The sequence below is a fragment of the Rhea americana genome, unplaced genomic scaffold, assembly GCF_003343005.1.
Source record: "Rhea americana isolate MKP2758 unplaced genomic scaffold, rheAme1 scaffold_163, whole genome shotgun sequence".
Classification (NCBI taxonomy): Eukaryota; Metazoa; Chordata; class Aves; order Rheiformes; family Rheidae; genus Rhea; species Rhea americana.
In genome coordinates, this window is record NW_028185739.1 from 1,455,479 (window position 1) to 1,470,350 (window position 14,872).

The 14,872-nt window shown below is 42.1% G+C and overlaps 1 protein-coding gene across 1 annotated transcript; it reads left to right on the forward strand.

Annotated features, from left to right (window-relative positions):
- The first annotated feature begins 1,204 nt into the window (after window positions 1-1,204).
- LOC146598453 (C4b-binding protein alpha chain-like) lies at window positions 1,205-11,762 on the forward strand. The gene is made up of 15 exons (XM_085300407.1): window positions 1,205-1,245; window positions 1,496-1,579; window positions 2,532-2,686; window positions 3,200-3,391; window positions 3,987-4,086; window positions 4,780-4,865; window positions 5,343-5,555; window positions 6,183-6,365; window positions 6,983-7,171; window positions 7,997-8,197; window positions 8,979-9,161; window positions 9,590-9,778; window positions 10,164-10,343; window positions 10,487-10,644; window positions 10,837-11,762. The coding sequence occupies exons 3-15, from the start codon at window positions 2,596-2,598 to the stop codon at window positions 10,996-10,998; spliced, it is 2,127 nt and encodes a 708-aa protein (XP_085156533.1). The 5' UTR covers window positions 1,205-1,245; window positions 1,496-1,579; window positions 2,532-2,595; the 3' UTR covers window positions 10,999-11,762.
- Window positions 11,763-14,872: the final 3,110 nt, after the last annotated feature.

Here is a 14,872-nt window from a genome sequence, read left to right on the forward strand (position 1 = left end):
AAAAAAAAAAATCAGGTCATTGTGAGTCATCTGGAAAAAAAGAAATCAAGGAGAAGGCCTGTGTTTATGTTTGAGATTAACTGGATTCTTGTAAATACTTAACAGACGTCACTGCCTCCCCTAAAGTAACTAGGGGCCTGTTGTGAGCAAGCCCAAACTTCTCATGCAAAATATGGCAGCATGTTGCATGGTGTTTTACAAAGTGAGAAACAAATCTGTCTCATTACGTTTTGGCTTGGACTGAGCTGAACTTTAGAAAGATAATATATCCCACCAAACACAGGGATGTGGTTATTTTGTTTTGGCAAGAACCTGTCAGATTTGGCAGAATAAAGCAATACCTATGAAAAACAAGATCTAGGGGTGAAAAGACTATTGTCAAAGTTTTGATGGTAACCTGAGCCTGCTCTAAATGAAACCATACGTACAAGTTGCATAAGGGTAAATGGTTATGACCTCTGCCAGAACTCTTGTTGCTGGAAGACAAACTAACAGAGGCAACTAGGTTCAGGCACAGCTTTCAGGTACAGCTCAAGAGGGAGAAAGCTCGGCTGGGTTTCCCTTCAAGGACTTGGGCATTCAGCTGTCAGTGACATTCCCTGAGACCTCGTGCTCCACTGAGCTCTCCTCTGGCTCTTCCAGTGGTGTTATTTTAATGGGATTAGAGAGAGTTTGAAGAAACCCTATTTCCCACATTCACCATAAGGCCTTCAAAGTAAGAAGGTATGTGCTCACGACGGATGAGCCCCAGCGTGAAGCAATCATCTCAAGCAGATCCAAGTAGCACGCTCCAGTTCGGTATGTATCTTATGTCAGAACGATGCTGTCTGCCTTACCGTTGCTTGGTGTTGGAACAGACAACGACCCGTTCAGCCAAGCTTCAGATTACTTTAGATGCATATCATTTCAGGAAAGAATTGGCAACTTAGAAAATAAACAATTTCAACATCTGCTTGGATTGAATTCAATTCTCTAATGTTTCATTTTGTAGGTTGAATAAACTACTTCCTTGTTCAGAGGAGGAGTTAATAATTTATAGGTAAACTTGCACAATTCTGGTCTCTGCAGATCTCAAACTTGTCTGTTTTTAGACTTTTCTGAGCATTTCTGAGGGTGTAGGCATATCATAACTCCTCCCTTAGCACTGTGGTGCCYGGTTTCAGGGGTTTAGATGAGGAAAGTCATCAGTTCGTCTTTCAGGAACCAGATATACATAACCTCTGTCTCCTGCTGACAGACCTTCAGGTAAGATAACTAGAGCTGTACAGCTTCAGGCAGCATTGCTCTTAGGAACTGGATTGGAGCACTCTTGCAATGCTAGCAGGCGTGCATATTAGTAAAGCTAAATCAAATCAAACCAAGAGCTGTAACAAGAACTGAGGGAAAGCCAGGAAAATGAAACGGCATCAAGATTTAGGGCAGATGGGGGTGGGGGGAATGAGAGGGGGAAAACTTTAGTAGGAAGATGTGCTTAACTCTTCTTTTCTTCTTTTAGTTACTAATTTCTCATTAGAGTCACCTTTGGGCAAAACCTGTACAATATAGAAAGCTTCAAAAAACAGTCGTTTCCAGAAGCAAGGTAGGTACATAACTTTAAGAGGATTTAGGTTCATAAATTAAGATCCTAGATAACTGAAGGCCAGAGAGGATTTTTTTTTTTTTTGGTGGTGTCTAGGGGAGACAGGTTAGTCCAGATTGCACTTCTCTCACTTCTTGAAATGGAGTTTTGTCTCCTAAATGACTTCTGTGCTTTATAGCTTTACTCAGTTGGTGTTATTTGCACAAAGCTACTGTACGGATGTTATATAGTTGTGTCTTTTTAGTTAGGTATTTCTAACACACGGACACATCCATGGACACACACCCTGTATATAACATATTGCTAAGGGATTGTATTGACTCTRGTTGGATTTCACCTGACTATGAATTTGCTTCCAAGAAATTTAGTAATAAAACAGAATGTTTTATTCGTGAGGTAAATTTCAGGAGACTTTTTGTGAAAGGCATAGAGAAATTTATGACCCTGTAGGTATTCATTTGGCTGGTCMGCTGGGAAGAACTATATGTGGGCGTGCTATATAATGTTTTGAAGTAGAACCTGGCAAACTGCAAAGTACTTATCTTATAGTTTGAGTGGAGCTTTTATTCTTTATTCTTTTTTGTATCTTATTTTTAAATTTTAATTAAAATCTACATTYACAAAAATGTCAAGAAATGAGACCGCTGAGTAAAGCTCATGGAAGTTGCTTAAAACATGCAGTCCTGCTTATGCTGTATTTTCATTTCGGTTTGCGTGAGGTGTTTGAGCCACTCTTCCTTATCCAAATTCAGTCCTGCCTCCGCAAATCAGGTCCTCTGTGGTGTATATTGGTGCTGTCTGCCCCAGTGGAGGCTCTGTTACAGTTTGTGCTGCGATAGATCTATAGTGTCTATACCATAACTAGAGGAAGGAGACAGAGAAATGAGTCCTATAGATATGAGCTGTGTTTATAAATATAAATTCAATGCTTCATCCCCTGCTATTTTTACAGATATTTTGCCTAGGGAAAAAATGTAATTACTTCCGTGAGATCTTCAGGCAGGGAAGCTGGAATAATGATGTCAACTTCGCAGCCTGGGAAGCAGAAGTATCATGCCACTATCTTTAGACTATATATTGCTGCTGGTCTTATTGTTGCTGTCCAGAGTAAGTGAACATGAAAACGGAGCAATCTCCTATCCTCTCTTTTGACGGGAAACTTTCTCCTGAGGTTCATATAACTCATTCTCTTTTTCTCATTGCCTTTGCATTTCTAGAACACCGTAACTTTCTGTGATCAGAATGTCTCTTTCTTTGCYTCTTTTCTTTTGCTCTGCAGCCTTTACAGCTATGATTCCAGATGAAAAAGGTGCATTGATTTATACGTAATAGGGATAGGAAAAAATTAATCTGGGCTTTGTCACTAGCTTTTGAAACAACTGAATGAAATCTGAAGAATGAACAGAAAAGCACACACGAGGCTTCTCCCGTGTGCTCCGGCTCCTTCCCCTGCGGCTCACGGTGTCCTGAGACAGTGACCAGCCTTCTCCTCCTTGTGTTCAGCAGCTCAGGAGTTATGGGCACTGGAGTGTCCTCTCCTGGAGCTTCACAGTAAATCAGACCTAAACTCTAAATGTTTTTCCTCAGAATGTATTTCTGATGGATCTTTTCCRTTCCTAGGTTCCTGTGGTCTTCCGCCACATTTCTCATTTGCAGAACTGAAAGTTGATTATCAAAGGATTTCCAAATTTGATACTGGTTCAGTGGTGGAATATGTCTGTCGTCCAGGTTACATGAGAAATTCGCTTGTCAATAACACTTTTGTCTGTGAAGGCAAAAGTGAGTGGAAAGGATCCAGAAACTTTTGTGTGGGTGAGTATGTTTTAGGTTTACTTTTGATTTTGTTTTTTATTCACCGATCCTGTCAGCTCATTTTATTTTAGTAGCGTAAAAGTGATTATACAAGAAGGTGAAAGATCAGTGATATGACATGAAAAGCCAGTTATATTCCACTGAGTACCTGAAATGATGACAACAGTTGAAATCAGCTTTGATGCTGGTTTCCTTTGATTGTTGACTCTGACTATACTGAAAAGCATTTTCTTCTGCTCTAACACTCTGTAACTCTTGGTTCAAAAAGTGCATTTCAAACTTTCAATAACTGAATTCTGTAGTTGTGTAAAAACACTGTTGGACTCGGCAGGTTTACTGCAAAACTCCTGTTAGACTGGCACATACGAAAATGCCAAGTAGAGGCTGACTCTGCGTCATGACCCGGCAGTCTGATACCTACAGTCTTAACAGAATCTTTGATTCATGGAATAATTTTGGGAAAGGAAATCTGGAGGTTTCTGGTTCACCCCCTTGCTCAACAGAGGAGGAATATTATGTTTCCCTTTTGCATTTTATTTTACTGGTTCTTCTGGAGTGTAAAATAAGAACTAATGCCAGTCCTGTTGTCCTCCAGCAAGGTCTTGCAGATATCCTGGAGAGCCAGCTAACGGCAGACTTCTTCCAGGAGAACAATTCAGTTTTGGTTCAACAGCAAACTTCACCTGTGAACCTGGGTAAGCAATGAGCACTCAGAGACACAAACCTTTAGGACCTTAAGAAACTTTCTAGTCTTATTTTCTGTAAAACCAGAGGCTAGAGCATTGACTCTGTTCTCAAGCCCATATGCTGTGGTTAAGTTACAGCATATTGTCTAGAAACTCTTCTAATTTGTATTCAAAGACTTAAAAGGACAGAGAATTCGCTACACTGCGCAGGCCAGTTAGGGATCTTTGTGCTCACTAGTAATTGTAAGGCAGAAACAAGGTAAAATGTTATCTATCTTCCCTGGTAGATTTTCTTAAGTCTTCTTCCTCTACATTAAAGAGCCATACCAAAAAATAAAAAACCCTCCATAAAAATAYCACTTTTATTTGAGAAAATATTTTTCTGAACAGTTGCACCTTTATGGTTTAACTTACTGCATCACCTGCAAACATTCTGCTGTTTTGCTTGGGTCTAATGTCCAGTAAGACAGGGACACCTGTAATCCTAGCTCTTTTTACAGGAAGTATGCTTGATACTATAGTTTGTCATATAGTTTGACATATAGTTTGTCAAAAATTCAGTGTATTATTGAAAAAAATACCATTAATTAAAGCTCTAATTATGCTAATATAAGGAAGCTATAGCCATACTGATGGTGGCGATATAGACAATATATCAGAACTGAGTTTGACMTGTAGTTTTTCCCCTTCTATTTCACATAGGTACAGACTGGTTGGAAATTCCCAAATTCGTTGTGTGATTAAAAATGGGGTTGTTACATGGGACAAGGAGATTCCAATCTGTGAACGTAAGTCCTTTAATTGAATTGTTGCCCAAATATAACTGGGGCTGGATAAAGAAATAACCACATTATCCTGTTGACAATTTCAGTAGTTTACTGCATGTTCATTTGCATATATATATATATATATATATATATATATACACACACACACACATACATGCACATATTTACATGTGTGTGTGTGTATATATCTTTATTCATCATCCTGTAAAAAAGTTTACTCTCTGGGAGTAGGACAGCTGCACGTAAAATGGACATACCCCTAAAGTGCACCACTGTAGGGTCAGATCTCTGCTGCATGTGGTCAGTGGTGTGCAGCTCTCCTGAGCTTCATGGGAATTACTTTTAATTTCACATGGCCAACATTTCTGGCACCTTATGTTTCAACTTCTTTCTCTTATCAGATCTTTGGTTCAAAATAATTTGATCTGTTCTCTCTCTTTCCCCCTTGTTCTTCCCTACCATCCCTCTTTTCTTTAGCAATACCATGCTTACCCCCTCCAGATATAGCTAATGGTGTGCATAGCGGAACTGCTGAGGGTGATTTCAGTTACGGAGCATCTGTCACTTATCGGTGCAATGCTGTCAGAAGAGGAGAGACACCTTTCTCACTCATCGGAGATGCCTCTATTCACTGTACGACCGTAGATAACCTAAACGGTGTCTGGAGCAACCCTGCCCCTGAGTGCAAAGGTGATCTCTTCCTTAGCTTAGGATAGCAGTGCACACTGGTAACCTCATTGGCACGGGGTAGCAACACAAGCCGTAGCAGTTTAACTTATTGTCTAGGGAGCAGGCTGCTAAAGCTGTATTCTTCCTCCGAGCTGTATCTCTCCATTACGTTACTGCGGTCACCTCTTAGAGAAGAGGCCCTTTGGGTTTGGTAGTGGTAATAAGAACTATGGTCTCTCGTGAGGGAGCTCCCATCGCTGAGACAGTGACTTGCTCATGGTCACTAAGTCAGCAAGGGAAATCTGAGTGATACTTTATTCGGGTTCACGGAAGAGCAGACAATGAATCTGACCTGCCAGCCTGTGTAAAATATAATGCCTGCAAAGAATTCAGAAAGCTGGTGTAACACTTGCTACTTTTGCTTTTTTCTTTTTATGCTTTACCTTAAGAAAATGCATGAAATAAAAAATGCTGCATTATAGAGCGAAGAGCAGTTCAAAAACATCATGTCCGTTTGATACCTTGTGCTGTACGTTTTTCCATCTTTTTAGTGAACATACCTTATCCTACAGGTATATCTTTAATATTTTAATCTCTCCTCTTAAGTATAACTGTTGATTTTCTAATTGATGGTCTTTTCCTGTACAGTGGTTCGCTGTGAACAACCAAATATTGACAATGGAAAGCTGTTGAGCGGATATAGAGCAAAGTACACTTACGGAGACACTGTCATGTTTGGCTGTGACTTACGCTATACCATGAATGGCAGTGATGTATCTACATGCACAGAAAATAGCCTTTGGGACCCTCCAGTGCCAGTTTGTCAACGAAGTAAGTGCCATGGCGTGAGCTCTACTCTAACTTCTCCAGCAACTTTGTTTGTGAAATTTACACTGATTTAAGAAAGTCTTGCTTTATGAAAGTAGTGGCTCCAAAATCTAATTTACTGGATTTTTGAACAATTTCTCTGTTGCACAAAAGTGACTTTCCATTTCATGTTTTCTGGCAGCACTCTGGAGGAAAAATAATTTTAGGAATTTGTAGCTTCAAGCCATGAAGACTAAAGCCTTGTCCCAATCAAGCTGATGAAGGTTTCTCAGTGGAATTCAAGGAGACTAAATTAATCTTTCTATATTTAATATTTTTAAAGTCCATTGACCCATGAGGACAGAGCCTCAAACAGTGTGCATTATAAATTGTATCTTGTTATAACATAATAGTGTAAATTACTTACAGACTAAAATTATTTATACATTTTCATTTGTTTCCGTTGAATTCACTGTTCAGCATTACTGAATTCAGATAATTTCCTTATATGGATCTCAGAGAAAGAACAATGTGAGCCTGTGATTTTTTCCAAGTTCTCTCTTACGTTACTTTCCATTGTGAACCTCACGGATTTATCACTGGAAGTGTCCTTAATTTTTTTTTTTTTATTTTGTTCCTAGGTAGCTGTGATGACCCTCCTGATGTGTTTAATGCTGTTACAAAAAACGTTTCTGGCAATTTATTTCCTGTTAAGTCTGTAGTTACGTATGAGTGTCAGATAGGCCATGAGTTCAACCCTGGAGAAAACGTGTGGCATATTGAGTGTCTGCCAGATTTTACATGGAGTGAATTTTCACATTTTTGTAAAAGTAAGTTTATAATCCTTTGGTTTAATTATCTTTTCAATTTGGTAAAACTATTACCTAGTAAAGAAGCTTTACATAATCTGCTGTCGTGTCTATGACGAGGTTGGAGGAAAGAGGCAAGGATGAACACGAGGAATAAACAGGAGGAATACTGTGATTACCCAGTTAATTGTGTGATTAATCTGTTTAACTAAGAGACTTCAGTGCTATAGTTGCAGGCTAAACAGCCCAGCAGGCATGGCAGACCATGTTTAAATCCAAGCAGTTTCACCTAGGCTGCTCCTAGTACCAAAGTTAACATGTTTCTGGTCATTGCTATGACTCTTGAACTCCGGTGTATTTCCTGGCCTCTGTGTTTTCTCTGCTTTGCTTACTAGCTATGCTTTCTAGTCCCTTTAATCTGTGGAAAAACAGTCGTTGCCATGTCAAGGACCCTTTGCTTCATCTGAGGAAAGATAGCAGTTGCAGAGGACCTTGCAGACACCCCGACACACAGGGGTGTCTCAGGGATGATGTTGGAGTGAATTTTGTCTGCTATGACAGGTTTCAGTATATGGCTCTGCAGAGTTTCTGAGCAATCCTGCTGCCAGGGGCAAGATGGGCACAGGGCCTCTTGCTGATGTCAGCAATAACAGAGCAGCTTAGATTTAAAAGGACAGAAAATGACTTTTAGTGTCCCTGGATCCCTGCCTCTCCACACAATTCTAGAATGTCTGGAAATGTCCTCTGTCCTGCAAAGCATTCATTCTTTCACATCGAATGAATCTGCTGTCATCCAAGTGTCTTTGCCATGATTTCAGACTGTTACTAATGTTTGTTATTTCTCAGGAGTTCGTTGTCCAAATCCGGATGTCAAAAATGGGAGGCATGTACATGAATGGGGATATAAAGAAAACAATTATGAATATGGAGACAGCGTTCAAATTATGTGTAACGATGGCTATGCTTGCAAAGGTTGTGACAATGAAGTTGTGCTTCAGTGTACAGCAAGTGGTACATGGGATCCTGAAATACCTGAGTGCATTCTAGGTGGGTAGAATTGGTGAAGTGTGTTGACTTGGTGACTGCTTATTTTTGACTACAAAGGTTTTGATCACTCTGTACAGTGTAATTGCTTGCTCCTCTTAGCAGAAAAATGCACGCAAAAATATGCATATGACCTTAGATGATGATGATAGTAGCCAAGCAGTGTTTTGTTCCTTTCATGTATCCCTGAACCTAGTTGTCTTCTTATGTTAGCTGGGAAGTAATAGGCAGCAAAAGCTACAGATGGATCATTATACTGCTTGGAGATTGCTGTGGAAAAAGTAAGGGGTTTTGGCAGCAGACTGATTCAATGTTTCRGAAGTCAAGAAGAGTTTTGGTAGCTTGCAAGGGTTTAGAAAATGGCTAAGAAGACTCAGAACTTTATTTACTTTGGATACTTCCTTGTCCTTTCCCTAGTGTTGCTTGATAGATTCTCAGTAATCTCGTGAATCCAGTTTAGTGAGAAACCATTGGCTGTGATCATCTGGGGAAACAATGATGAGTGGTGCTGAGTGCCCTAAGGGGAGAGACAAGCAGCCTGAGTAGGGTGAGGTTCCCTGTAGCACACACCTTCAACAACAGCCTTAGGAAGACTTCACTGTAGGAGCAGAAAGTCGTTTAAAGTTACAAAAGAAATGCTGAGACCTGTCATTTGCATTTAGATGATATTCACCTTTTTTGTGAGGGTTCAGATGTTCTTGATAACCTTGTCTTCTGCATAGGAAGTAGCTCCACTGGAATTATTTCAAAACGCATTAAATCCTTTATCTTCTGGTGTTTGTAGAACCTCATTGCCCAGAACCAGTCATTGATCATGGAAGAGAGATTCATAGGAGTAGAGATGACTATAAAGCTGGGACACGAGTGAGGATGATATGTGATTCTGGCTATGTTCTCAGAGGCGATTCCTCCATTGAGTGTCAGACTGATGGGAGATGGGTTCCGCAACTACCATTTTGTGAGGAAGGTATGTGTAACGCAACATCACTGCTGAGAAGTAGTATACCATGTAACTATTTAGAAACAGTGGTGAGTAGGCAACCTACCTTCAGCATCTGCTTCTGGGAAGTGGGAAGGTCCCTGGCTTATGGGCTTAAACCTTTTATTTCTGTATCTTCTCCTGGAGCTGGAATCTAGGTCAGAGCTATGCAAAAGGTGAAAGCATTAAGCTAATGTAAGAAGCTACACTGAGATCTGATCCAACAAGTAGCTGTGTAGCAACTTAATGTGAATTCACCTAAGTTCAAACATGAAGTTAATTCTTGTACTTCACTGATATCCAAGAACTCACCTGATTCTCACATGAATATTATAATCATGCTTTTCCTCCCTCCCCTTTTTCCTTCTCCCCTTTTCTACTTTTTTTCCCTCCCCTCCTTTCCCCCTTTTTTATAGTCTGTGGCCCACCTCCAGAAATCAAAAATGGGCGGCACTCTGGCTTGGGAATGGAGTACTTCTCCTATGGATCCAAAGTAATGTACAGTTGTGTAGAGGGTTTGTCCCTCATTGGGGAGGCCTCCATTTACTGCACATCCAACGATGGGATAAACCTGATGTGGAGTGGACCTGCTCCCGAGTGCAAAGGTGATTCATTTCCCTTGTATGAGGTCAGATTCCAGTTTGAACCTAGGGGCAATATTACGTCTAAACAGACTAACAGCCCTATTGGCTGTTCTGATACAGGAGCTCCAAGCCCAAAGCTGTTTGATAACCCGACAGCTCTTGYAGCTCCTGTGTCTAGGGTACAGAAAGCTGCTCATTAGTCTTGAGGTCTGATGAGGGCTTCTTCAGGAGCCGTGATATAGGTCACCTCAGGGTAAGTTCTGCTGTTTGAATATAAAACTGACCTAAAAAGTGGTCAGGAAGCGTTATCATGCCCCATCTAAKCTGATGGTCTACAATCACCACTGTTACTGGAGTAAGGCTGGCAACCAAAATGAACACGAAGGCCCCTGTTCTCTTCCCTCAGTGGTTCGCTGTCCAAAGCCAGTCATCAGCAACGGAAGGATGACTACACGGACGGCTACGTTTCCGTACAGCATGGCTGTGCAGTTTTCGTGTAATGAAGGCTATGTGCTACACGGCAGTAATAAGAGTCGGTGTCAGAGTGACAGTGCCTGGCATCCGCCTCTGCCAACCTGTCGGCCAGGTGGGTCCAAATGGGCTGACGGCCCGTAACTGGCTAGAGCAGGCCGAGGGTGGCTGCTTTTCTATTAACAGTAAATCCACARCGTTTTCTCCTCCTCTTCCTCCTCCAATTACATTATTTTCTGGTATGCATTTTCCTCTCAGTTCAATGTCACCTACCAGTGGGAGATGACCTAGTGTTTCACACGTCCAAGTCACTGTATGAAGTGAATGAAACTCTAGCCTTCTCCTGCAAAAGTGATAAATACCAAGTAATAACCTGCTGCTCAGCTGGTGGCAAATGGATACCATCACCCAAATGCGTAAGTACCATCACCTGCCCAGGCTTTATCTGTATCTTGCGCCATTTACAGCCTGTCCAACTTCTTGAATGTGTTTGTTTCATTAAAATAGGGCTGGCATGATTAAATGGGTACAGCAGGAAGGGGATGCTCAATACGTAGGTACCTTCCTCTACAGCATAGTCTCATGCCCTCTATTTTGTTTTTTTAAAGGAAAAGCCCATTCAGCGTGATATATGTGAGGAGTTTCTTCAAAGGAGAGAAATTCTGCAGTGTGGAGTTCTGTCAGAAGTGAAAACTGTGCTGGAAGTATGGAAGTTGTATCTGGAGATCCAGAAACTTGAAAAGGAGCTAAGCGTCACACTAAACAGCTGAATGTTGCAACTGGTATCATAACAGACATGTCTCCTTTGATGCATGTTGAATAACCATAGTGACTGAGGATTTTTAGTGGCTTTGTAATTCATACTAATACATAAGTAGCTAGAAAAAAAAACAATCAGTCAAGGACATTTATCATATGAGGAGTCAGAAAGTAACTTCTTTTGGTCTATTCTGTTAGAGGTCACTGAGTTAGGTTTGTACATCACYGTATAGATTTCAAAGGTTCACATTTAGTTATGTTTATTTTACTGAGAACTGCACAATTAGAAAGGAGCCAGACSAAAAGTAAATTTTTGTCCAATTCCTCCCTACAGACAGGAACATACATTGTAGGAATCACCAGTCCATGCTCACCCTGCAGCTGATGTACATATTTAACTATAATCCCATATAGCCCTATGGGCATTCTGTTCATGTAACTGTTGCATTCATTGTTGTGAACAAACATTTAATTGCCTTATTAGCTGTCAAGAGCAAGTAAAATGAAGAAATCATCAAAGCTTGTGTTTTAGCAAAACAAAAATACCAGGTTTTCTTCCCAAGCAGGACAGATCTGTCTCTGGGACTCCTGGCAGTGGCACTCACTGCATTTTTGTGTGTACTCGCTTGCGCTGAGAGCAGTTGTTGGAAATAAAACTGTAAAGAAAGGGGCTAAAATAAGTCCAGTAAAGGGGAAGTGTTCTGTTAACCTACATCSTATGATCAAACACATATTTCTTCAGTGTACAATTATAATAAAAATGCAATTCTATTAAGAGCTGCGTCCTATTTTTAATAATTCTATTCTATTTGTAGTAAAGAAAAGAGGTGTTTCAGTAATCATTGCGTGATTAGACATGGAGAACTCCTGTTTCCTGAGCGCAGAGTGGTGCTGCTGCAGCAGGCCCCCCCGGGTGCGCCACGCGCTATGTGTTCGTGCAGCAGCCTGTCTCACCACCCCTCGTGGCGTTCGTGCTCCCTGGGTGGAAAGGTRACGTGAATCAGCAGCACCGGTAAGCAGCTCCCTGTGCGCAGAAACGAGGAAAGAATGGTGTGGTGGAGCAGGTCTAGCTATGAAATAGCTGTATCCTTGTATCCCTTCCCTGGAAACAAGGCAGAGTGTGTTCCCTTCCCGCGGTACGTCCTAACTAGAGAAGACTCCAGAAAGGCAGTACCAGGAGCAGCTGTACTGTGGAAGAGCTTTTCGTGTGTGCATGTGTTCTGAGGGACCCCCGCCAGGAAACCACCGTGTTCGCTGAAGTTGCTTAGTCCTCTGGAAAGGAGCATTTCCCATCACTGCTAGCCATGGCCACGTCCACACCTCCAGCGCTGGGCAGGAGGAACGGCGTGGCTCTTGGGTGCTTCTTGTCTAGCCCATCCCCAGCTTCCTACAGCTGTTTCCCTTTTCCCCGGCCTGTTGTGGCTGGCTTCTCGGCACTGACATGCTCACTTTGAGGAGAGACCGTTGCCTTCCCAGATGGTACAGTTGGTGCCACCACTGCTCTTTGTCTGAGAATGCTCCCAGCACCATGACGGTATTTTCTTGGTGGGCCTGGCAGCTCCTGGGAGAGCTGATGGTTGTGCTGGAGCCAGCTGGGAGTCTCTGTAAGTGCTGCTCCCTTATTCTTTGCTTCTGTGGTTCAGCTTTGCTYATTACTCAAATATTTAATAATCAGATTAGTAAAATTCTTCTGACTTAAATCATTGCTGACTTCTTTGTGTCTGATCTGAGCTTGGTGGCTGCTGCTAATTGTCCCTTTCTCCTCCTAGCCTCTTCTTGCAAAGAGCCACCCAAAATTCCCAACGCTTTCCAGAAGTCCTATGTGGGGGCATTGATTCCTGCTGAGACCGTCGTTAAGTACAGCTGCCTGGGAGGCTACAAGCTTGTCCCAGGAACGTCTCCAGGACAGGTCACTTGCCTGCAAAACTTCACGTGGTCTGAAGTTCAGAACTTTTGTCAGAATAAGTATGTTGGTCTCTGACTTAAATAGCTTTGCTGGAGCTGAGACTTTGTTGCCAGTAGTCCACAGCACAAGATGAGGATTGTGGTAAGATGGAGAAAGTCATTTAGTCAGCCAGTCGGTAGTTTCTATCATCATTTAATTAAGAGGGTCCCAGTTAACAATTTAAGTGATATCAGGAGTAAGGTTGATGCTTAAGCACTGGGATAGCCTGCAGACATTTTGGAGGTGACTGGCAAGTTAGTTGCCCTGCGTCCTGTGGGCTTCACCACCCCATCCTGGAACAGATTTTCTTTAATGTTATGTTTGGTTTCAGAGGTACACAGATCTAAGTTCACCTGCACTTACTCAGTCTGCACAAGTTTCACAATTTTCTTTTGTAAATAATCATGGTTCTCTTGCTGAATTGCCTTCTGTGTTTTCCTTTCAGTTCTGTGTCCAAAACCACAAGTGAAAAATGGAAAGCTGATCAGTACTTGGGGTGATAAAATGTAGTACAGAATACATGCAACTCTTACTTTTGAATGCCTTCATGGATACCACTTTTCAGGTGTGGAGACACGTCTTTAGCAGACTCTTGGACAGTCACGTGCTTAGCTGATGGCAGCTGGACACAAACGCCCAAGTGTGTGAGTATCACAGTCCGGCTGAGTTTCTGTAAGAAATGCTGCCTGTTTTCTAACTAGCAAAAATGGATGAGTCCTGTAATGTGGGCTATAACAAATCGCCTTTCCTTTGGCTACAAGTCATATAGTCCAGTATCTATCTATAAGAAGGCCCTTAGTGATTTTATAGTTCATATAAAACATATAGTTTATATGGTTGTAGCCAGAGGAATATTAACCAATGTACGCAAGTTCATTTTTTTCGTGCTTGATGCTATAGAGCTAGAGCATAGGGGGTTTCTTGCTCTTTTCTTCAAATATGGCAAGCTATATTCCCTACTTAATAAGCTTGCTGTTTGACATTATGCTTTGGGAATCATAGTAAGAAGTTAAATKGAGCTTTGTTCCACTGAATAAACTGTGCCAAGGAAGAGAAGCTCGACTGAGCTATGTGAAAACAAACTTTTAGCTGATACAGGTTTCTGGCTCTGACTTGATTTTCTGTCTGACGGTTTATACATGTGCGACAGCCTCTGCCCATCTTGGACTTCCAAGCTTTGTAATCTATCTGAATTCAGCCTGTCATAATATTGGTATATTTTATCTATCCAGAAATAGCAATGAATTAACTATTTAATTACCTGTTTTCTGTTAATCTAGTTTAAGGGTAATTGCATGAAAGCAATGCATTTGTAAATACTTGTAAAGCATATCCTCTTGTCCTTAGATTTAAAAGAGGCAACAGGTTTCGGTCCCGGCATTGTACTGGCAGATACCTGTGCTGATATCGCCCCCCCCATGTCTGCCAGCAAATCCTGAGAATAGACGTAAATTTAAATGCAGAGAACCAGACAGCTGAGATTTTTCTTACTGTCCAATAAACAGCAACCGCTTCGTGCACCTCTGTGATGCAGAAATTGTAAATTCCCCGCGGGATTACAAAAAAGGTCAAGGTGCAGCCGTGAGCGTCTCACCRTCCTGTCACGCTGGCTGCAAACTGGGCAGATTTCCAGTGCGGTCAAGCGGTCGTTTGGGTTAAGAGCGAGGAACGGCCGCACGGGCGAGGGGCTCTCCCTGCCCGCCCCGCGCCGGGGGGCTGCGCTCCGTCCTGCCGAGACGCGGCGCGCGCTCTTCCGTGCTGCGCGCTCCTGCGATGACAGGCAGGAAGCGTCTCACCCCCCGTGCAAGGCGAGTCTCCCGCAAGCCCAGCGGGAGCGGGGTTWCGTCCCGCCGCGTTTCCGCGGAGACTTGTGTTTGAGTGGCGGTGGCTGACGCCAGATGGGTCGTTTCAGCGTGTTAGTCAGCACGCAGATGTATTCA